General features: G+C 40.9%; 1 protein-coding gene across 5 annotated transcripts in view; it reads right to left on the bottom strand.

Moving 5' to 3' along the window:
* RERE (arginine-glutamic acid dipeptide repeats) overlaps nt 1–25,669 on the bottom strand; it is a 439,014-nt gene that overhangs the window by 206,356 nt on the left and 206,989 nt on the right. For 3 of the 5 annotated variants that reach the window (XM_077763853.1, XM_077763852.1, XM_077763854.1), the window contains 2 exons: nt 23,580–23,650; nt 14,175–14,300 (listed from right to left, as the gene is read on the bottom strand). In XM_077763853.1, the coding sequence (XP_077619979.1) occupies nt 14,175–14,300; nt 23,580–23,650 (197 nt within the window). Of the gene's footprint in view, nt 1–14,174; nt 14,301–14,392; nt 14,411–23,579; nt 23,651–25,669 lie in introns of those variants that run through there. The other 2 variants (XM_077763856.1, XM_077763855.1) reach the window with 2 other exon arrangements.

Here is a 25,669-nt window from a genome sequence, read left to right as displayed (position 1 = left end):
GAAGACCAAAGGTTGGCTGGGTCTCAGTCCTCGGCCCTTCTCCCCGAAATATGAAAGGGCAGTACGTCTCTCTCAGATCCAGCAATACTCACACGAGTTCCAACTGCATTCAAAGCAGCATAACACAAGTTGAACACTCAGGGTGCATTCTCCAGGTCACTGAGACGTTACACAGGCGTGCATCCGGGAGACTGCTTGCCTGGGATTACAAGGTGCACAAGGCAATCAGCCTGGGGGAACGCCGCCTCCCTTTTGCTCCTGGACAGACCACCACCCACCTCCTTTACTTTTTCAGACAAAATGACCCAGAAAGGAAGGGACAGTTGTGAATTTGGTCAGGGAAGCCGAAAACGACACACGGCATCTCTCCCCACAGATCCGCTGACACTAGAACCCCACCTGGCCCTCACCTCTCTGAGGGGAGCTCTCCCACACCAGAGTCCCCGTGGCAGCCGTGTACCCCTATGGCCGGACTCCACCCACATAAGCCACTTCCAGTGCCATTCCTGAGGCCAACAGTACAGTCTGCAAAGACCTCCTCTCTTTCGACCCTTACTTCATTACTCTCCCTTCCCTCTCAACCCTCTCTCCTCCTAGTAGATAAAAGGATTTAAAAATCTGATCAGTTTTCCGGGGCGCCTGGGTGGCTCAGTCGGTTAAACATCCGACTTCAACTCAGGTCATGATCTCATGGTTCATGGGTTCGAGCCCCGCGTCGGGCTCTGTGCTGATAGCCAGCTCAGAGCCTGGAGCCTGCTTCAGATTCTGTATCTCCCTCTCTCTCTGACCCTCCCCTGCTCATGCTGCCTCTCTCAATCTCAATCTCAATCTCTCTCTCTCTCAGAAATAAATAAAAACATTTAAAATTAAAAAAAAAAATCTGATCAGTCTCCAGGGACAGAGAAATGTGATCTTACACTATTCTTTAGCCTCACCTCATGGCTCCACCCCAGGGACTGACATCTCTTAACCTGACTTTGTCTGGCTGACCATGCTCTTCCTGAGGCTGAATCAAATAATTCTTTTATAAACAGTACTGTCTGTACCATAAGAGCATAAGTATGGCACACCACCAATTTTAAAACAGTGAAACTGAGTCTTATCTCCCCTCAGACAGACTGTAGAAGGCTTCAAACTTCACCCAGAAGATTCCAGTCTGATGGAGAAGTCCAATCATGCTTTCCCATGACAACACCTCCTGCAGAACTCCTCCCAGGCTGGGGGATAATGGCAAGGGTGGCCCCCAAGGACTCTTCCTTCTCTGCATTCCCAGCCTTCGTATTAGACTGGGACCAGTTACACTACCCATACTGACGGAGAGCACCATGCTGGTTTCTTTTTCCTCCCACTGAAGCTCACGTGATGAGGTTACTTTCTTTCTCAACTGGTTGGCTGAAATCACATCAGCTACCTAACAAATTAACACCACCACCATCCCTCATTAAAAGTTACACCTGGGGCACCTGGGTGGCTCAGTCAGTTAAGCATCCAACTTCAGCTCAGAGCATGATCTCATGGCTCATGAGTTTGAGCCCCACACCGGGCTCTGTGCTGACAACACAGAGCTCTGTGCTCACGCTCTGTCTCTCAACAATGAATAAACGTTTAAAAAAAAAGAAAAAGCTATGCCAAAAAAATTAATTAATAAAAATGAAGTCCATTTCTTGTGGAATGTTCCTCCTAAGGGAAGAATATAAAACTCAGCATGGATTAGCCAATGTGTCAGGTTGATGTAATATGCCAAATGCAACTGATGTTTGCTCAGGGTATCACTAAAATAATCTGCTAACTACCCACTTTATTCAGCTACAAAAGAGAAAATAAATTAATAAAAAAACAAGATTAGAAAAGAAAGTATGCGTGCTTGCCCAACACTCTGTTTAATAACTCCAAAAGATACAGAGCCACTTAGGCAAAAGTAAATCACACATCTATTCAAGAGCATTGTTAAATGGAAGGGAATTATCCAAAGGGCTCCACCGGCCGACTGAATAATTTTAATACAAAATGCCTAGCAAATCTCCCTATGCTGCCAACAAATCACCAGCTGAGGCAAATCCCAGATAATGAAACACTGTAAGAAGGGTTCTTTTTAATAATTTAGCCCATCAAGGAGTGAGTATCGATTCTTGTTTTCAGCAGAAGGAGAGCGCGTTATCTTCAGCCTTACAGCTTGGTGACAACATCAGGGAATTTAATCACAGTGCCTTTCCTGCCATGCAATCCTTAAACTGTCACCTTGGATTCTTTGTCATTCTTCATCGGTTTCTAGAGAAGCCCTGGTCTCATGGACGTGTCTTCCCTACTTAACCAACAGTAACCATAGCAGCATTTCAAGTTCTACAGATTATACATATCTGTCAATTATCATTTGCCAGCTGCTTTTCTTTTAAAGAATTTTAACAATGCATCAGATATCTTTGTGCATTCCCATCTTGTTTGTTAACAAATCTCAATATCTTAAGAGCAGATTGACATTCAATCACTATGGTAAGTGTGCCAATCTCTGGACATCTGTGGACATTTTTAATACATCCAAGAAGATGCTACTAACAGAAGGAAAAATGAGGGGAAGCTGTATAGATGTCAACCACTATTATTTCCCCATTCCAACATGGGAAAGTCAGAAAGTCCCTGACCTTTTAAAAACAAAATTAGCCCAATATTAAATTTGGTGGTGATGCGGATTTAAGAGTATTCCTGAATCTTAGTATACTAAAAATATACTTAAGAAAAAAATTCTCTGACTACAATCAAGCCAATGGTCTCTGGTACGAGTACAAATCAAATCGCTCTCATCCCTCACAAGATGGCCTGCACTCCAGTTACACTGCCCTTAAACTCCACAAATGTCATTCAATTTCCATTTTTTATTTATTGTCCAGTTAGCTCCCCCTTCCACCGAGTGCAAGACGAGGTGTTGCAGTCAGCCATTGCCACTGCTAATTTGTCTTTGGCTGCAATTTCAAGGCGTGCCTCCACAATCCTTTGGATCGAGGCACCTTAGCAATCCCAAGGGTTTCTGGCCCAAGGTCCCCACACACACCTACTACAGACACCAAAGACACTGCACCTCTGCCTTTTTAGGTCCTTCAGCTTTTCCATCCAAACTGGAAATTGTTACGAGGCCTAGGGCGGTCCTGCAGCCTCCCCATTCACTCAGGCATCAAGGAGAACCATCACTTGCCAAGAGGCTGAGACCAAGGGTGTCAGCAGCCCCATGACCAACAACACCCCCACTTCCCTGTTGTCAGAGCATGGCGAGGTCCCCTCTAGAAAAGATTCAAAGGCTAAAACACCCTGCATTCGAATAAATGAAAACAGAAACATACTAAAACAGCCTCATGTTATGTTAGCTAAAAAGCTGACCATGCACACATTTACAAGGCATGTGCTATAGGAGTTCTACAAGCCCGTCAGCGTTCCCACAGGGAAGGAGACAAATATTTAGAACAAAAAAATTTTTCTGAGCCACATACTGATACCTAATTACTAAACCCATAGCCAGGAATACCCTCTGAGCTGCACACCACTCATTTTCGTGGGAGGTAGAAAACAAAGTGAAAAAACACCCAACATTCACTTCCTTCTAAACACACACACACACACACACGTGTACATCAGGATTTTTTTTGGCTGACCTTCCCCTTAACTATATTAAATGCTATACTTGGTGTTAATGGTCTCATTCATCACATTTTATATATTCCTTACAAAAACATCCTTCTTGGGGTGCCTGGGTAGCACAGTCAGCCAAGTGTCCGACTCCTGATTTCAGCTCAGGCCATGATCTCACAGTTCATGAGATCGAGCCCCACACTGGGCTCAGTGCTGACAACGTGGAACATGCTTGGGATGCTCTCTCTCCCTCTTTCTCTCTGCCCCTCCCCCACTGACACATGCTCTCACATACTCTCCCTCTGTCAAAAATATTTAAAATTAAATAAAATTAAAAAATTATTCTTCATCTAATTTTTGAAAATATTTTTCTCCTGTTTCTAAATGAAGACAACTACTAATTCAATAAATAAAGTGCAACTTCTCAGAGTCGGGAACTGTTCCAGGCATTGCAAACGAGAAGATGAATGAAACACAGCCCTTCCATTTACTCTCGCCAGAAGGACAAAGGATAGTTGACCCTTGAAGGACACAGGTGTAAAAGATGCACGCCCACTTTTATATGCAGATTTGTTACAGTACGTTAATGCTAATATAGTTTCTCTTCCTTACTACATTGTTCATAATATTTTTTTTCTAGCTTACTTTTTTATAAGAATATAGTTTATAACACATATATCATACAAAATATATGATAATCAACTATTCGTGTTATTAGTAAGATTTCCTTTAGTAGGCTATTAGAAGTTATGTGTTTTGCGGCACTTACAAGTTACACACAGATTTTCTACTACAGCAGGGGGAAGAATCAGTAATCACGCGTCATTCAAGGCTCAAATGTATATATACCTAAAGTAGGGACACCTGGGGGGCTCAGTCAGTTAAGCATCTGACTTCAGCTCTGGTCATGATCTCGCAGTTCATGGGTTCAAGCTCCGTGTCGGGCTCTGGGCTGACAACTAGCCCAGAGCCTGGAGCCTGCTTCTGATTCTGTATCTCCCTCTCTCTCTGACCCTCCCCTGCTCACACTGTCTCTCTCTCTCAAAAAAAAATATGTAAAACGTTTTTTAAAAATTAAAATAAGCAAACAAATAAAGTGGCCAAGACATGATGTCAGGAACTGGCTGACTGTCTCTCTCAAGGAGGAGCAAGAGCTGGCGGGGGGAGGGGAAGGGAGAAGGAGGGAGCTCATTTTTCTTTTCATTTCAAAGTAGATCTTAAATTTTTTCATTGTATTCATTTCCTGAATTGTCTATCTTATTATTTCAATTAACAGAGTTTAGAGCTACTAGATTGAATTCTGAGTAAGTTTATATGCAATCAAATAACCAAGGAGTACTACTATGGTTATCACAAACTCAGTAACTATGAGAAACCCATGTGCCACACATTAATGCCACATAAAGACACAGTCGCATCACAGCAAGCTACACTTACACTCACAGATGTTTCTCTATGATGATAACAATGAAAGCGCAGAAGAGCTGGGTCATCACGTGGAACCAGCCAACGGGTGCCACACGCCACGCCCCAGCGCCCGATAATCTGGTCCATAAGTAAGAAGCGGCTATTTCATTTCAGCAAAACACAATCACCCATTCTATTCAATTAATGTCAATAGTTAGAAATTCACTGGTTTTTTTTTTTGTTTGGTTTGAACTAATTTAAAATTAATTTAAGACACTCCGGTTTGAGAAACATAGGCCCTGGAAGTGGTCTGTCTCCTGCAAAGGACGTGATCAGATCTGTGTTTACAACAGTCACTGAGGTGGAAGGCAGACTTCCATTCACTTAAGCTGGCTGCCCTCAGCGCCTCTTGGGGCGAGCTTGGGAAAAACTATGGATGCCTGGGCCTCACTCCAGAACTACTGAAATAATATTCTGGTTTCACAAGTGAGGAAACTGAGGTGCAGAGAGAGTAAGTAACTTGATCACTAGTAAAGCTTGCCAACATGAATCAACACAAGACCATAATTTCAAAAATGTGTATTTTTTTAACCATGTCCACGATCTATTGCTTCTAAGCAGCCTTTCTCACCTCTGGAGCCTAAAGAGGGAACAAACACCATCACAGGTGTTTTCTTCTTCTGTCTAGAAAAACCCTTTCCTCTTTCTAGAAAGAAATCTGAAAATTCATATAGTCCTGTTGCCACTAAAAATAAAAAAACATCCTGAGTGCTCAGTCTCTTCCATCTCCCCACCCCTCTCTCAGTTTCTTTCTTTCACTTTACTCAAAAATCCCACACTGGGATTAATGGTACGTGAATTCTGATCTGTTTTTCAAAGGCAGAGCAATTTAGTGTTTAAAAAAAAAGTGCCATTCCATAATCGCTACGTGATTCAGGCAAAAATAATCACTGGGTGGGGTTTTGTAGTGAACACTTTGATGAAGAACAGGATATTTATAAGGTCTCAAAGTTTCTCCCTATAAATTACTTATTAATGTAAAGGAAAAGTTGGTAACTTATCCAAGTGATCAAAGTTAACTTAACGTCACTAATAATGTGACAAACTGATATCATATACTCTCTGATGTAAAGACCTTAGGACATAATACCACTAATATAACAGGCTGGCCTAAAATGCATTACCTAAGTCTAGTAAGCAGGGAACAGCAAACTACAAAAAACTAGACTGCGCTCTTTAAAAACATGTCAATGTCATGAAAAGACAAAGAGAAGCTAAGACACTGCTCCAAATTAAAGGAGAGTTAAGAGACATGGTAACTAGATGCTGGTCTAGATACTAGATCCAAAAAATGAACTGTCATGGAGGGCACAACATGGCAAAACATGAACGTCTACAGAGTAGATGAGTCTTGTTAAACTGTTAAATTTCCTGTTTTCAGTAACTATGTGGTGGCTATATAAATAAATGTCCTTGTTCTTACAAAATACACGCTTAATTTTTTAGAAATAACAAGTCAAGATGTCTGCATTTTACTATTAGATGCAGAACAGTGGGATAGAGCCCAGAAGAAAAATCCCATATAAATACAGACAACTGAACTTTGACAAAGGAACAAAGGCAATACAATGGAGAAAAGAGCTTTTTGACTAACGGTACTGTACAACCAGGCATCCACAAGTAAAAACAAAACGCGGGATCTAGAAACAGGCTCGGCCATTCACAAAAATCAACTCAAAATGGACCATATACCTAAAATGTAAAATGCAAAACTGGAAAACTCCTAAAAGATAACAAAGGAGAAAAACTAGATGATTTTGGGTTTGGCAATGACTTTTAAAATTCAACACCAAGCACATAATCCATGGCGGAAAGAACTGATAAACTAGACTTCATTAAAATTAATAACTGCTAAGCAAGAAGACACTGTCAAGAAAAGAAGATAAGCCTCAGACTGGGAGAAAAGACCTACAAAAGACACACCTGACACAGGATTATTGTCCAAAATATGCAAAGAATTCCTGAACGGTCAACAATAAGAAAATAAACAACCTGATTAAAAACTGAACCACAGCCTTTAGCAGACACCTCACCAAAGAAGATACACAGATAGCAAGTAAGCATATAAAAACAAAACTCCACATGGTATGTCATCAGATAAATGCAAATTAAAACAGCAATTAGACTCCACTACAAACCCATTAGAATGGCCAAAATCCAGAAGACTGACAACACCAAATGCTGGCAAGAATGTGTTTCAACAGGAGCATTCACTTGCTGGGGGAAAGCAAACTGGTACAGCTACTCTGGAAATGGTTTCGTTGTTTCCTTAAAAACTAAACATACTCTTATCATATAATCCGGCCATCACACTCCTTGGTACTTACCCAGAGGAGTTGAAAACTTCCATCCACACAAAAACCTGCACACGGATGTTATAGCAGCTTTATTCATAATTGCTAACACTTAGAAAAGTGAAGACCTCTTGAGTAGGTGAATGGAAAAACTGGTCCATCCAAACAATGAAATATTATTCAGCATGAAAAAGAAATAAGCTTCAAGCCATGAAAAGACACAGGAAGAACCTTAAGTGCAGGCTACTAATGGAAAGGAGCCAATCTAAAAACGATACATTCTATGTGGCTCCAACTCTGACATTCTGGAAAGGCAAAACTATAGAAACAGCAAAGAATTCACTGATTGCCAGGGGTTGGAGGAAGGAAGGTGAACAAGCGGAGCACAGAGCATTTCAGAGGCAATGAAACTCCTCTGTATAAAGCTGTAATAGTGGATACATGGCAGTGTAAACTAGCCCACAGAATGTGCAACATACCAAGAATGAACCCTAATGGAAGCTATGCACTTTGGATAATGATGTGTCAGAGCAGGTTCATCAACTGTAACATATGTACCACTCTGAAAGGCGATGTTGATAATGGGGGAGACTGTTCACAGGCAGAGGTAGGAGAAATGTGGGAAATCTCTGCACCTTCTGCTCAATTTTTCAGTAAACTTAAAACTGCTTTGAAAACTGATGCTGGGAGGGAGGGAGGGAGGGAAGGAGGAAGGACAAATTCTATCTAATTACACAACATGAACACAAAACAGAAAATGTCCACTTCTAGGCATGAGACATAATAATTGAGTGTACTAATTACTACAGACCCTGGAAAGGACTAATTAACCTTAGGTGTACTACTTTACACTTCAGTCCAGTCCGTAAGAAAAATCTGGTACTCTTATTAAAGGCCTTGATATTTTTAAGAGTTGCTACCACCACAAGTGCCAGGATATTCTAAAATGAGGGGTGACGGGGCACCTGGGTGGCTCAGTCAGTTAAGTGTCCGACTTCAGCTCAGGTCATAATCTCACGGTTCGTGGGTTCAAGCCCCGTGTCAGGCTCCGTGCTGACAGCTCAAAGCCTGGAGCCTGTTTCAGATTCTGTGTCTCCCTCTCTCTCTGACCCTCCCCTGCTCATGCTGTCTCTCTCTCTCTCAGAAATAAATAAAAAACATTGAAAAAATTTTAAATGAGGGGTGACATTAAAAACAAAAGTAAGCTAAACACAACTGCAAGTTCTACTTCTATGTGCTGAAATTTCTTTGGCAATTTATATCAGTAAAATTAATTCTGGAGAACTTGTAAAGCCTGAGAACTTAGATATTTTTCAAACAACATAAAACAGCCCCAAGAAGGCAAGATTCAAAGACCTTACAGTGTCTGTGAGTAACAAAGGGTGATGTAGCAGGTGCCTCTGAAACAAAGAGCAGCTCAGTGAAACCTACATGTAATCTTTGCACCTCGCACAAGCCTATGGCAGCAAAAACACTGCTGAAACAGTAGGCGGTTTTATAAAATCACGAGGTTATTCAAATCTATGTTCTGAAAATGTAGCTTGATGCCCTTTTTAAGAAAAGGAGATGAACATAACAGCCCTCAAGAACAAATAGTTGAAATTAGCTTTTATGGGAGAGCAGGATATGAAAACAGCCGTTCCAAGTGAAGGAATGTCGCTGGAAGCAGGGTATAATGCCCTCTAACATTAATACTTGGTGTTTTAAGAATTTTTTAAACTTGCTACATTAAAATCCAACAGCTATTAATCACCTTCCATTTAGGGTAGTTGGATTAATCCCAACATTTGTATCAGTAATTTTTCTAAAAATTCAGTTGTTTTAACATCTTTCATGACAATGAAATATAAAAGGCAATGGTTATTTTTGGCATTCTCCATGTCAACTGGGGAAGCAACAGAAAATACTGAAAGAGCAGGATATCCTTAGGAATTCCTGCATATCTACACAAGTAACCAGATTAGAGTTCTTTAGAAGGAACAACTAGGTAAAAAACATATTCAGCCTTCATTTTAAAATAGCATTCTAGAAGTGTTCACCCTTCATTACTAAACAGTACAGAATTCCCAAGTATGATAAATATCAGTGTTAGAAACCATACTTAAGAATGGTAAATACCTTACATGGGAAAGAAATACTATTTTCACACTGCTGTGAGTTACAGTCACCAAAGTTTAAACTAGATATTAAGCAAAGCATTCTTAGCTTTGGAAGAAGTAAATGATGTAGCGCACAGGCTGGCTGCAGCACATTCTTTATGTGGGTCGAGGAAGATGTAGCAGGGAGCAGGAGAAAGCACCTCCTGAGCAGAGGCACGGAGGCCCCAGTTCTGGCTTAGGCAGCCCCTCCAGAACAGGGATCTGGGGAAAGCCACTGGCCCTAGCTTCCCACGCTGAGTGAGCGCACCAGGCCTGTGTACATCAATCGAGTGCATTTCCTCCAAGGAAAAGGCAAAACCCAATTTCTAACATGCATAAAGTTTTACCCAAAATGAACACACACAGATCAGACTACAGGAATTATTTTTCAAATGTACGTAGATGCCATTAAGATAAATGAAAAAAAGAAACTCAAAGAAAGAGTAGCTGTTAATTATGCATTTTTAAAACAAAAGAATACTAAAATTATACCCACCACAAGGGCTAAAAGGGAAACAAAATTAACTGATGCTAAGAAGGGTTCTCATACCAGGGCCCCTGGTTGGCTCAGTCTGTTGGGCATCCAGCTCTTGATTTCGGCTCAGGTCATGATCTCACGGTTTTGCAGGTTCGAGCCTCACACTGGGCTCTATGCTGCCCCTATAGAGCCTACTTGGGATTCTCTCTCTACCCCTACCCTGCTTGCACTCTCTCAGTCTCAGTCAAAATAAATAAATAAACTTTTAAAAATTATTAAAAGAAGGGTTCTCACACCACACTGTTGCCACCACTGTCCATTCACTCAGGGCGAGGCCAGCCTGTGACACTCTCAGTGGCAGAAGCCATCTGCTCTACCAAGCAAGCGAGCAGCACACCAGCTCAGGAGCTCTTCAGGTAAAGAGGAGGCAAAGGTGGGCCCCGGGCAGGGACCATCCAGGAAGTACAGAAGCCATGAGAGCAACGGATGTTACGCGAGGCCGGCAGGGGGAGGGGTTACCCGAGTTAAACCTCAGAATTCATTCCTGACATTCATTCAAGGCAAGATTTTCTACAACTATAAACCTCAAATTTTCTCATCTGCAAAATGAAATAAATATCACAAATTAAACTATGTGACAAGAGTAGCACAGCACCCGGGCACAAAGTAAATGTTCAGTGTCTGTGTATGTCCTTAATGAGCAGCCAGCTGATCTGAGGTTTTAAATGACCCCCTGCTGAGAGTTTACAGAGCCACAGATCTTAATCTTAACTTAAAAGTGTTTTCAACATTTTAGGAATCTACTGATTAGCATCCATGTTTGAAAAGAATACTCTCCAGAAAAATGCACATACATAGAAGGCTCTGCGATTTCAGGAACTTCACAGACCCTGTTAAACTTAAAGAGCACTGGGGGGACCTCAGGCCAAGAATGTCTAGAACTCTAGTAAGTTACTTAAAACCTGAATCTGTATAACAAAAAAACATGTAACAACAGGTAATGCTTCATGAATGCTTATTATCTGCTCACCACCACACGGAGCAGCAGCGCAGTGACCACTTCACCCCTCTGCGCAACAGCCGCAGACCGTAGTGCTGTGCCCGCTTTAAAAGGGAGAAAACTAAGCGCCAGGAAGGTTATGGACGTGCCCACTGTACACAGGAACACATCGAAAGAAACACATTCTCTAAAAAAATAATGCACCAAAACCAGTTTAAAAAAACAACAGAAATAAAATAGTTTGTCCCACTATAAGAGTCGTGTCTTATTTCTCAACAGAGATCTTAAACATGCAAAAAGCTAGGGCTACAAAATAAAAATACTAAATATCTAACGAGTCTAACCCTTGATCTCCCAGTGAGGACGGGGTCAGGCGCACCCTAAAGTCCAGCCTGCACAGCCGCATCCATGACAACGAAAACGAATGTGCACTTTATGTCTCCTTTCCAGAGCTGCACCTTTTCTGCTTTGGAAAGAGTCTCTGTCCTGCCATTTAAACCACCAGATATTGGGAGCGGGGGCGCGGGGCGGGCGAGGGGGTCATCTCTGCCCAGTGTAGGGAGAAACTGGGCAATGTTTCCTTTGCCTTCTCACCTCCCTCACTACCCCTGAACTACCAGTAAACACAGCACTTTTTGCTTAAAAAAAAAAAAAAAAAATTCAAGCTAATATAATATCCGTAATAAGTATATATGCTACCTTTCCAGCACGAATACTTTAAAACCGAAAAAACAAGTTAAAAATTTATAAAATTAACTCTGAGTTGATATCATCATTAGCGTGGAAACACAGATCACATATATACCTGAATATGCAAAGAAAGTTAAATTATGATGCAGTTAGTGCTACCCTATAAAAACTAAATTAACAAAAATAGTCTATTAGGGAAGACATCTGGTGTATCATGGCAAGAACTGTTAATGATACTGTCTGAAACCCTGTAATCAATTTTTTCTCCCAGCAGCTCTCTCACTGCACCGTATTAGATCTGTGTGCCTGCAGAACTTATGAGTGCTCCGCACGTGGGGGGTAGCTTTGCCAACTGGATCCAATTCAGATCCAGCTCAAATGACTTTGGCAGCATGAAGCGTTGCTGAGAACAATTGATACAGTTTGCTTTATGTAGCATCATCTTGACTCAAGAAAATTTATTATCTTATTACAGAATCTCCTCAAACCTACCTACATCTGATGTCTGAGTATACCACCAATCATGAACTTATTTAAAACTCCAGTGAACACAATACTTTTACTGATAATAAATAAATAAATACTGGTCATTACTAATGCTAATACAAAAAGGTTTACTAAAAATCAGTGTTATTATGGGCAAAATTTTAAATCCACTCAACGAATCCTAATTAGTGAATACTGTAGGCAATGAAACAGTCTAACAATGACATCCACACTAACTAGAGAATAAAGAAAAGTGTCAGCCTGAAAGACAAAATCATTTCCTTAGATATATATGGAAATAAGATGGTAACTGTAAAGGCTGAAGTCTTTGAAGTGGATAGTCAAGTTGGGACTCTGCTAATGCGTCCCTTATGATGTCAATGTATCTCTCCAGGGATTAAAATTAGACTTTTACCCACTACATTGGGTTTTATCTTCCATTGTGAAAGGTTGTTATATCAAGAATTCCAAGGTTTCCATACTGTGAGCCTTTTGTTCTGGTCTAACTCTTGATAAATTACACCAGCAACTATTTGAACATGAAATTGCTGTTGTGACAATTACTCCTGGTTTTGTTACGTTATTAATATCCTAGCTCCACTGTCCCCGTCCTCTTCACTTTACACATGGGTGACAGCATATAACGGGAGCTTCCACAGCCTGTCCAGAATGTACCCAGCTACCCAATCAATCTTTTCAAGCAGGCATTTGCAAATCAGTTTGCCTGGAATAAAGCCTACAAAGGCTTCTTTCCTGCCTATCACATAAAATCTCCCCTGGGCTCACCTTTACCGTGCTTTATGATCTGGCCCCACGTTATATCCCACCTCCGTTCCCACGACCCACTAACCTGTGCTCTTCACCGACGTCCTGCGGTCATCTTCTCTCAACTCCCAGCCTCACCAGGCTCACCGCCTACGTGGCTTACAGGGATAGGTGGACACGAACGCCTGGAAGGCTGTTCCACCTGTCTGGCCACATGTTGCTGATGTATCAACAACAAACCCAGCTCCTCAAAACCTGCCAACCTACCTTCACAAAACCCTCCCAAGTGGTACAGCCCGCTTGGAGCACTCTCTTTTCCTAGTTTCAAGATATTATTATTCTACACCACAACTGAACAATTCATTATATAGCGCCAGCACCCTGTGTTATTTTCTAACTGAGTATACACTTGAGCCCCACAGTCAGATTACACACAACAAGAGAAAAGACAGGACTTCAACTTCTTTGGTGATTAACAGCAGTCAATCAGAATAAACACCTGTCTTTCAGAAAACGTTATCATTAAATCCTCATAAAGGAAAAAGAAAGGCAGACAGGTGTTTACACAACTTTCATTAAAGGGGAGACACATGACACACAAATACCCCCACAGATCACCAACACCAAGCCCCGTGCTCCAGGGACACCTCTTCCTGCTGCACCTCACACACGTCATTACCACCATGTTAACAGAGACCTTACCAGGGCACAGCTGAGTGCATTGTAGCTACACCCTAACTCAAGCCTTTCAAAGTGTTTAATTCTCTCTCTGGCATTGCAGAAAAGCCTAGCTCCTTCTGGGCAATGTTCTACAAAATGTCACCTGAGAGGACAGCATCCAAACAGTTTAGATTTGTGGGCCCTGGGCCCCGATGATGCTGGGGAAGTGCACATTTCACACTTGGACTCAAACTTACCCCCTTTTTTCCCCATTTCAGTTGCCAACATCCATACTCGCTGCTGATTGCCAGCTCCTGCTCCTTGCAACGGCCCAGCATGCTCTCTGCTGGCACCCAAATACCCTGCACCACTGAACCCCGCTGGCTTCTGGAACTGTCCTAGAGGGGTAAGGCAAGTCCCGTATTTTGCTTCCTCTGTGCATGTACTTGTTACTCCTTTAAAAACACATACAATACAGCACATTTTTAAAGGGGCTCTGGGGAGGGAGGTAATATTCCTATTTTATACCCTATGGGATATAAAATATTGATAGCTTTTAAAAACGGGATTCTCCTTACCCCTACAGGCCCTCTCCCGGCTTCAGAAAGATGTGGTGGTGGCTGTGAGGCCACCGGCAGAGAGCATGCTGGGGGGTCACACAAAGCAGGAGTTGGAGATCTGCAGCAGGCCTGGGAGTTGTGGACCTAAAAAAGAAAAGAGCTTTCAGTTAGCATGCCCAAAGTCCCCTCCAGCCCTGGTTACTGGGGGCACGCAACACACAAGCAGGGATCCGCACCATCCTTCAGCAGGTGGCCTCCCAGAGAATTTCTTCTGCCACCAAGGTTAGCCTCTCTGCACCAACCAGCACTGCTTCCTCATTTCAGTGTGAACAAACTTACGACCCTTGTGGCTCCAGACTTTAATCCAGGTCCTGTCGTAAAGCAGCATGGTGTGTGCCCCCAGAATAACCAAGTTAAGATGCGACACAGTGCCGAGGCACAGTGACAACGGCATGCTTTGCTTAGAATAAAAACAAAAATGCAATGGTGTCAGATAAACACGACTGTAAAGTGAACCAGAAGTGGACAAACTGAGCTTTCAGAAGAGTTTCTAATTCAAGACACTGAGGGCATAAGACAGGTACTTAATAAGGAAGTATTTGAGGCATTAGGAGGTCAAAGAAAGATCCTACCATTTTCTCAAAGTCCTAAGGAGTTTAATTTTGTAAAGCTAAAGGCAAGGCAGAAGACAAAGGCTTAATAACAGAGGGAAAAAAAGACACCTTTCAAATGAGTTTTATTTTTCTCCCAGTGCCCACAGGAACAAGTACAACATAAGCTCAAGAAAGACGCTATTTCTTTTAGGGGCGAAAGGAGCTCTGTGCGCACCATGTGTCTATTCATTTTCCTTTAAACCGTGGAAACATTTAAAGCAGCAGCAGATTAGAGAGCAACTTCTGAAAGCCAGCACCGTCCGTTCAAGTATCAAAAAAGATACTTCAGATAACAGTTCAAATATGTTCCTTTTTTATACATTCTGGAGAGTACATAACACTTCCAAAAACTAACCAACCCAGTTTCGTGTGGTTTTTAAATAAACTAAAAACTCTATAAAATCCAAATACTTACATAAGAATCTCTGTTCTTAAAGTTGTTTGAAAATGACAGATAAGCAAACTTTTTAATATTAAATCATTCTTAGGGAGCTTTCTTAAATTTAATTCCTTCCCAATCAGTAACAACTTCCTATAATCCATGATTTTAACATGTTCCATTAACTACTTATTTTTCTATGTCTCTTTTAAAACAAACAAAAACACAAATCCCAAGAAAATAAGCTAGTAGCGGGAATGTCTTTATCAAGATGGTGTTCTTGGCCTTGTGTACACACCACCCACTAGTGTGTCCTGGGCGCCCCACAGCCCCTTCCCGTGTGGTCAGTCTTGGCTCCCCCATGTCAAGGAGAAGACATGATCACACCACGTGCTGTTAGCAGCATAACCTTCCCCACACACCCCCCTCCTCCCCATACCAGCACCGCAAATTCCAAATCAAATATTCAGCTGTGCGTTAGAATATACAATATACTCAATTGTTTTTACCATAATCAGCCAATAAAACTGAATTTCTGGTTAATTTTTTGCACTAAGAATTCATAAATCAGATCATTCAAATCCTTATCCATTCAAATCAAGAGTTTTAAATAGAGAAGACACCTAGTAAAGCATTTCAAAGCACCTTGGCATTATTTTAAATATGCAAAAGTTCAAAAAATTATGAAAACATTTTAAGTATTAAAAAATACATTTCAAAGCAAAGCACTGTTCTTATTTATGAATCAGAAAACATGAACAGTTATGTTTCCCTAACTTTCTTTTAGTTCTTCCCGTAGGTTTTACTTGGACTCTTTCGAGTTAGTCCTTAATCACAAGCATCCACATATACACACAAGTGACAAATTTCCAACTCTAAGATATTAAGTTTGAAAAATAAGACTTTACCAATATTCTTGCAAAGCAGCCCTCTGCAAATATCAAATTGTGTCAAACTTTCTTAAGCTCCTTTTTTTTTTTTTTTAGAAAGATCAGAAAACCTAGGGTTTTCTGCATTAAAAACATTAAACTTACAGAGAACAGGTTTAGTAAATAACATTTTTAGATACATATTTTATCTAACAGTATAATCATACAAAATTCTTTCAGTGGTTGCTTAGTCCTAATATCCAAATAAACCAGAAGAATGAATTACCCAACTTCACAGTAATAGTGAACCATTAAAACTTTAAATCCCCTGTGGCCTACAATGACTGTCAGTCATGAGAGTGATAACAGCCTGCTGAGAAGATGAGTAAAAGGGGCCAATAAGATGCTATGAGAGTATTTATTCCCAAAGCCTCATTTTGATTTTCATTTACGTGAATATCATCCCCACCATTTACAAGCTGACATTCATATCAGGGGGAAAGGCTGTGGTGATTCAAAATAACTTTCATAACTTGCTTGCTCTATAATTAGCAGGGGGAATATCTAACAATATTTTGTCTGTTGAACTTGGGGCTAAGGATTCCATCCTCCTCTTGCTTCTTAAAGGATTAAATAAAATTATAAACATCAAATTTACACGTGAGAGGGACATTTAGTCTCTGTGCGCATACGTCTTATTACTGGTGGCTTACTCCAAACAAAGGGCAGGGAGCAAGCGCAACAACCGGTTACCATTTATCATGATGTTTAGACAGCAGCTAGGCGACCACAGCCTTACTTTAAACAAAGGGAGAGAAAAAAGGTGTGGCCTCCAGATTAGTCGCACACCAAATCAAGAGCGCGCACCTTTCCGTGACTTACAAGTCACCGTGTAAGAGTGGGGCCATGCTGGAGCGCCCACCCCAGACAGGCGAGGACAACTCAACTAGCAGAAAGGAACAACGATGTGCAAGAATTACTTCAGCTGCACATTCCATTACGTCTCTAATACTTAACTCCTCATGCTATAAACCAGAAACAGTTGATAACAAATTTCAAGGTTTTCACTTCATTATCCAACACTACACTCGAAGTCGCACAGATGTGAGTGGGTGGTACTGACCTTTTCCTAGGGAATGAAATAGAGGAGAAAAAGAAGTACTCAGTTCTGCAAGTCTAACTTGAGGGACTACCAAAAAGAGAAAAACAACCAATGTTTTACATGAAACTGAATCACTACATCATAAGGCACTTTCCCTAAGGCCTTCTCAGGAGTGTTTACCTGTAGACTAAGTCCTCACTTATCTTTGCTAAAAATCAGTAATACAGAAAATTCAACACATCATACTGCCTAAAAAATGTTATGACTTTGGCAAGCCTCTGTAAACTTCCTGAAGAAAATAAATAACTGAGTTTTCAAGTTATTTTAAGAATAGATTTTTGGGGCGCCTGGGTGGCTTAGTCGGTGAAGCGTCCGACTTTCGCTTGGGTCATGATCTCGCGGTTCGTGGGTTCGAGCCCCGCGTCGGGCTCTGTGCTGACAGCCAGCTCAGAGACTGGAGCCTGTTTCAGTCTGTGACTCCCTCTCTCTCTGACCCTCCCCTGCTCACGCTGTCTCTCTGTCTCTCTCCTAGAAATAAATAAAACAGTTTAAAAAAATAGATTTTTATTATTTAAATATATAAAATACTACACACTGCAAGCTAACCAACATACTACACACACTGTAGACTAAAGGTAAAGAAATGGGGCTCTCTGGTTTGTTTAATAAACAAAGTAAATTTGTAGTTAATGCATTGTAGCAAATTACTGCTAATGTTTTTCTAATACTTTATGCAGTGAAGTTTTTCCACTGAAATGTTACTTCACTCAATATTCAATAAACATTTGTTGTGGATCTTATACGGGCTGGGTAATATGCTAAGCACACGGTAATACATCAGTGAATAAAAGCAGGCACGGTGTCTGTCCCTGCAAATCTTGGACCCAGAATACAATGAAATGCCAGTATCACCACCATGTCCTCCCATGGCCCCGGCACAATGCATCCACTTTGTATGTAGGCTTGATCTTCTAAAAACAACAAGCACCTGCGAAGTAGGTGCTTTATAACCCCACTCCATAGGTAAGTAAAACAAAGTTAGGAGGGCTAAGCGTCTTGCCCAAGGTCATAAAAGATAGCAACTAAAGAACAGACCAGCTGATGTCAAAGTCAAGCTCAGGCAAATGTACTCTACCATCCCTCCTCTCAGTCCCTGGGTGACACCACACATTCTGTGTTAGCCACACTCACACTAATGCCCCTCCTGTCCCATCTCCAGGAAAGTTTCTAATACAAGATTTACCTAGTATCAAAATGAATGCCCATTTCCCGAATGTCTATACACCATACATTCCTATGCTGAGTGGTCACAGCAGCCACGGTGGGAATAAATAATTGTGGCATATGATGCATAAGTGAAAAGGAACTCACAGTGTATACACATAGTTGTGTGCACAGAGTGCGTGTTAATGAGGTGTCTCCTATCCCCCAGCCTTATCTATGTCAAGGTCCCTAACAAGAAATGAAAAGATAGAATTGCTTATCCTCAGTAAGTTTTCACTGTAAACATGGAAAAGCAGCTCCTTTCTTTTAATCTACTTCTGAGAAACTTGATTTGGCAGAGAGAGGGTAACATCAATGGCGAGCGCAAGCTGGGCTGGAGCTCCTACCTCCGCAGCCCCTCTCTGCTGTCCTGTGGCAATCAACTTTGGGGATACGGTTCTATATAGATACAGACCAGGAATCAGTAATTCTAAATGTTCCTCCCCTGGGCTGCTCACACTTGACAATGAAACAAAGAGAAAGCAGTAATGGAGATGTGCCTTCTCCAAGGCAACTAGCGGCGTGCAGCCTCAGATCCTCCACAATCATAATCAGCACTTAGAATGTGTGCCGTCAGGGACAAAAATGACACAAAAGCACACTCATCCATGCAGAACCACAGTTCATTAAGCCCTAAACAGTTGACCAAAAATACCATAATATCCCTAATGATATTCCCCCAGCTTGAAGGAATCTCTACACCAGGTTTGATTTTAAAGACAACTTTCAACTTTCAATAAACCAAACAGGAACCAAACTGAATCAGTCAATGGTATTTGCTCAAAATAATATTTGTAATCATTACATATCCTACCTGGAAATTCATTTCATACAACAGCTACAGAATCGATAATTATTTTAACTCTAGGAAACCAAAATCCTTTTTTTTTCCTAATGCATCAATGATAGAAACTCATTAGGAATCCACACAGAACGCCCATATAGAATATTAAGGAATGGTTTCAATTACTTATCTGTGAAGGAGGAATTAGATATGAGGTACTACTATTAGAGCCAGACAAGTTACTCCTCAGTGTTCTACTGAATGAAAATTACTAATCTAAACAATCTTGTTAAGCAATTTCAGGATTTATCATTATTTCTAGATAACAAATCAACTCTATTACACTGAAGGCCTGGATTTCTATAAAAATGGAATTTCATTGTTTCTTAGTAAAAGCAAGAAAGAACTCTTTCTTTCGGGACAAAAGGTGAACGGCTTGCTCCACATTAATCCTATGGAGAGCGTTCTCTCTGAGGATGACACCCATCAATGCTGCGGTTGTCCGTCCAACCAGACACTAAGGTCACTGAGGGAAGGTGCTTTATCCCACAGGCGTGAGTCTCCTGCAGGTGCTGCGCCCAGCAAGCACACCAGCCAGGCTTGCGCTAGACGACTACCGGAGGCCCGGTGAACGGAAAACTCTCCTCGCTGCCCTCGGGAATACAGTGCTCCTTGGAGATACTGGCTCGCTCGGGAAGAGAACTCTGGAAGCAAACTAACTCACAACTGACCTAGAAGAGCTACAGAGCGCAGCAGAAGAGAGCACTGGAGATGTTATACCACGCTCTTGCAGCTGCGACGACCGGAGGGCCATTCAAGCTGGCCCGAGAAAAAAGGCCCTTGCTGAGCAGAAACAAGGATACCCTGAGAAGCCAGTGGGAAGAAGCCTGGGCACAGCAGGCCCCGAGAGAACTCAGGGCAGCAGGCACACTCTCACTCTGTGGGCCGGCTCCAGTCTTCCGCTCCTCCTGGCTTCCTGCCTCACCCAGTCAGCCCACCTGCAACCTCTGTATGCCAGCCAACCCTCTCTGCGTCGAGGCATTTCTCGATTCATCGTTTCCCTTTTGGCCTCTCAGCTAACTGCTTCAGTCTCTCAGTTCATCTTTTCAAGCAAGGCCGCAAAGTTCATAGATTGCCATTCCATATTACTGTTCTTGCAAAGTGCAAAAGATTTTGCTAGCTGCCTTATTTAGTTCAGAAGCCTAAGGTGCCCAGTTGCCTTATTTAATTGACGATCCTTCCCTATTCCTACTTCTAAGCATGCACCATCCATCATCCCACCGCACCTCTCCTATCTACTGAGCCCCTGCTTTGACTACTTGTTCCATGCATACTTCCGTCATTGTAGTCAAACAAATCCAGTCTGATCTCCTAGTGTGTAAATAAGCCCAATCAAATTAACACTCCCTAAGAGGACAAAAGCTTCCTAACACAACACAAAATTTGATTCCCTTAAAAATGCTACTTTCAAAAGTGCCCGCAGTTCTGCTAGGAACTCAGCTACCTTGCATCGTCATGGCTTCCACTTACCCCGTGGAAGTGCAGGCTCTAAACAGATCTACTGATAGAGACAGTGGTGGCTCTATGCCTTCTGATGGCTAAATGTTAACAAAGAGGACGCCATGCGTCCTATCCCCCCAGGCAAGATGACCATATAAACTATCATCTAAAACACGGAATCCTTTGCAAGTGAAAGGGGGTCACTGTTGAACAGTTTGCCAGGGTTAATGGAATCCTGCACACAGAGACCACTGCCTTCTGTTTTGTGGCCCTGACCGTACGGGACGTAGTAGCAGAGCCCAGAACCCAGGTCCCAGCATAAAACCCAAAGACCCTTCCAAACTCTCACAGAACTAGCTCCTGAAATGTTACCCAGGGTTCTCAGTTTAACTAACAGGCATTACGCTAGTGTTGTTGACTGGTCACAGACGTTTCCTTCTGTCCACTTCTCAATTCCTTAACTTCTGCCAAGGACTGTCATCTCCCTTAATGTACCACAAAGGGCATCTGCCCAGGTCTGTTCACAGCCTCAAATAATCCATATGCTCAAAAACTCACCGTGGTAAAAGGGTTAATTCTAATTCATGGTTGTAAACAAAGAACACAGCTCTCAAGTACAACCCCAAACCAAAAAAGCTTAAAAAGATAAAATACATAATTAATCAACAACATTTCAAAGCTGCTGGGTTTGCCTTCCACTGCTCCGCCTGCCATGCATGGTATTTGCTGTGGGCAAAGACACTCCAATTTCTTCTTTTTAAAATCTTGAAGAGAAACAAAACATATTTCCTTCTGTTCATCTTTTCCCCTTATAGCCTGGGTAAGCTGAAGGGAAAAAAAAAAATCTATGATTATTCTCATCTATTTAAAGTTATCTTTTCATAAGCAGAAATGCAAAACAAGGAAAGAAGAAAGTGGATATCCAGACAATAACTGCATTCTTTCTAGGAGTAAGTATTTCACCATCTCTGTTATTCTTACACCACAACTATGTGTATGTGCTGAATATAGAACTCAGACAAAAACACAATGTATCAGTGTGCAACTTACACACCATGCCCACTCCCTACACTGTTTTTGCAAATGGCTTTAATGTGTTCTACCAGACCAATACTGACAACAGAAGCTTCTGCTTTTATTGCTGCTAATACCCTGAGCAATTACTATAACTCTGCAGGAACCTCTGCCCCAAACAGCACCGATCACAATGTAATCAGCATTTCATCAGAGACATCAAACATGAAGGCACCTGCTAATATGCTAAAATTATATAAAAAGGGCTCTGAATCGAATAGGTTTTAAAAAAAACACCTTTGTGACTTTATTTAAAAAAAAAATAAAAAAGAAATAAAAGAAAAGAAATAAATAAAATTTAAAAATCACCCACAGAGACGAAAAGCAGAAACAGAGCAGCAGCAGTGGCCACAAGCAAAAGAAAACTCATCAGGAAACAAGACCACTGCCCAGATTTTCAGATGTCAGTGCAACATCTGCAAAAGAAATCTCTGGGAGGAAATATATAAGAAATAGCAAAGACTTCCAAAAATGTTAAAACTTCATACTGACATAAAATTTGAATAGAAAGTGTTTGATTTATAAAATTAAACCGCAAGGCCTCCTTGTAACACAGGCAGGGAAATTAAAAGCAGCCTACCAAGAATAAATAACTCTTAGAAGTAAATGGCACATTTGACTTTTTTTTTAAAACAGTAAGCATGTGTTACTTATGCAACAAAACTTTAATAAGGAAAATTAAATGGCATGCAATTTTTTAACCAGCTAAATCGGAATATACGAATTGGGTATTTGGGGTCATTAAAAATGATAAAAAGAAACAAAGGAGACGTAGAGTTTAAGATCTCCTCAGACTACATTACCTTTCTTTAGACTGAAGTATCACATACAGAGTGTCAGAACACAAGTTACAAAGGGTTTTGGAAGGAAGAGCATTCACAGACACTGATACAGACCTGTACAGAGCTAAGAATTAGGAGTTCTCTATACCTAAGAAGGCAGACAGGGTTCGTAATGTTTCAAAAGATCCCCCAAATGACAGTACTCGGATAGTATTTCACATATCATGTTTGAGACAAATACATAATAAACTGACTCTTAACTGTGTATTATCATTAAATAAAGTGAATTTTTAAAATCACACCAGCATATGAATATATTTGAGAAGTAGTTGTACAAACACATGCGAGGCATATTTTAAACTGAGACTGTTCACTTGCGGACCTTTGTAAAATCTCTACAGATACCCAGGGACCCAAGCCCCAAGTGTGGGAACCGCCAGTCTAAAGCCCAGAGACTGCCTACTGGGCAGGATTAGCACCTCTGAGCCTAGGGAAGGTTTGCACTGGGAAGTACTACAGCTATCCCATCCCCAAACCGGACCTCCTTCCCCCGACCTCCAACACCAAGATACACTCCATACTCACTGAAATATCTAAGTAAATGACAGTCGTCACCAAAAACTAGTCTCTGGCATATTTGTATTCTTTTTTACCAACTCACCACTAATTCCCAAATTTACTTTGCTTCAGGCTCTTCATAGTGGCTGAGAAGAAACAAACTACTTCAGAAACTCCAGAAAATCTCTGAAATTATTGTCAAAACAGCTACCAAAGAGATGAAAACTTTGGAAACATTGTTCACAGTACAAGCTTTATAACAATAAGTGTTACAAAACCAAAAAAAAAAAAAAAAAAGATAAAACTGGTAACTGCGTTACATGTGTGCTATAGCAGGGAGGCAGCCAGCACTCAGAGGTGAACTGGTGATCAAGTCAATAACCACGAAGAAGCAATCCATGGAACTGGAAAGAGAAGGAAGGTACAGAGCAGAAGCAACAGCACATTGAAAATGCTTACCAGTTTGAAGTCTTGAATGCTACAGATGAAATACGGCGTGTTTGGCCTCCGACTCTCGATATACACACAGTCTTTAAAAGAAAAAGAAAATTTAAAACAATGGTATTCATCTTTAAGGGAACAAAGACAGGGCCCATAAAGCCACTGCATAAATAAACAAATGACAAAGCATATATCTTTTATAGGAAAAACATTTTCAAAGATGAATTATAAATTACAAATAATTTTAAGCTAGAGGAAAACAACCCTTGACTTGAGGTTCTTATTGACCACTTCAGTGATAATTTAAAGAATGTGATAAAGCCTCAGTTATTGTTTCCAGGGTGCCTGAAGATGAAGGAAAAGGAAATATCGCAGGATTAACCATATTTTGACGACGATACTTTGATCAAGGGAATTACTTGCTCACAGCTACACAAGACAAAATTCTGAATGTCTTATTCAGATAGATACCCCATGTCTTCAGAAGGAGAAATGACTTTGCTACTTTATTTTTAATAAATAATTTGTGAGGAAATAAATGAAACATGTAAAGAAGACTACCTTGAACATACTATTACAATGGCCTTTTCACCTAAACCAAGAAAACAGAAATCTAACTGATTATGGATAACTATTAAATTTTAACCTAAACACATTTTATTTTCTGTTTTGTAAAGAAAACCAAAGCCACCATCAGATGGAATGTAGTAAACCAAACCACACTTTCCTCAAGAGAATAAGAGTGTGCTTTCTTAAATTATACCTGACATGGAAATGGTTGGATAATTATTTCTGATACTCTCAATAGCTAGAGTCTAAAGGGCTGGTTTAAAGTCTTTAAAATGGCAGGTTAAGATACTTTTTTTTAAAAGAAGCAATGATTTTAAGGGAAGAAGTAGCTATAAAGGGACTTGAACATTCTCCACATGACAACCCAAGATCATCATAACTTAGGACAGGATTTTCTATGTATTATTCACTGAGAAGTAAAGGCAGCTGCAGTCCATCAAAATTTCTATGGATAATGGCCATAATATCCACATTCAAAACGTCATTTGTTTTATCCTTTTTCATGATCCTTCATAATGAGTGTATCTCAAAATAACTGAAGACGCTTGAAAATACAAGGAGATTCCTCTACTGCCTTATTTCACACATGCAGAGTCAAGAATAAAAAAAGGAGCAGAAATCTGGAGTCATCATCCATTGGACAGTCCAGTACAAAAGCACTAGCTGACCCACTAAGAAGAGATGGATCATGAAGAAAGCCCTCATCAATGACACTTTCTTCCAAAAACAAAACAAAAAAACAAACAAGAAAAACTTCTGAAAGACACCAGGAATTTTGGAACCCAGTCATTCCAGAAAAAGAAGAAATCTGAATGCCAATCATCTAGACATCCAAAATGTCCCAAACTGATTTCTTTATTCGGATATAGACTCAACAACAAAGATTCAATCTCTCAATCTATGTACAACAGTAGCTCAGAAATAATTTGTTGACTGAACTTTCTCTCTCATTCCAGGGTCCAGGATGCTAAGTAACTCTGCTCAATATTCGGGCAACATCCATTTAACATGCTAATCATCCTAAAAAAACAAGAGAACTCTTCCCACTTCAGTAGATGTTTGGCTTACTACTCCTCATTTGGTATTCAAGTAAAAAACGTTCCCTAGATTTAAAAAAAAAAAAATGCATTTGAACAATTTTGGAACAACCCAAGGTTCTTAATTTCTCCCTGTTCCAATTCCTGTTGCACCAAGTACCAGTATTTCACATCTCTAGATCCTTATTATTTTCCTGTCTCACTCAACCCAAACACGAATTAGTCTATAGGCCTCTTCTTGCTATCACCTCCTACAGAAAGCCTTATCTTCTCTTAACACTGTCACACCTAACTATATTCTCTGCCTTCAAAACAAATAGGTCACTTCCTAACTAATGACTTCCACTTTCTTAAAGCTCATTGGACACCCCCCCCCAAAAAAAAAGTTCTGCATACAATGGTTTGGTCCTGCACCACATCTCAACCTCCACTGGGCTATAGTATCCAAAACTCCACTTCTCTATCCATGCCAAATCCTCTTTACTCCTTCATGCCACCAGC

The sequence above is a fragment of the Crocuta crocuta genome, unplaced genomic scaffold, assembly GCF_008692635.1.
Source record: "Crocuta crocuta isolate KB4526 unplaced genomic scaffold, BGI_CrCroc_1.0 scaffold13, whole genome shotgun sequence".
Lineage (NCBI taxonomy): Eukaryota > Metazoa > Chordata > Mammalia > Carnivora > Hyaenidae > Crocuta > Crocuta crocuta.
This window is presented reverse-complemented; position numbering and strand designations above follow the sequence as displayed.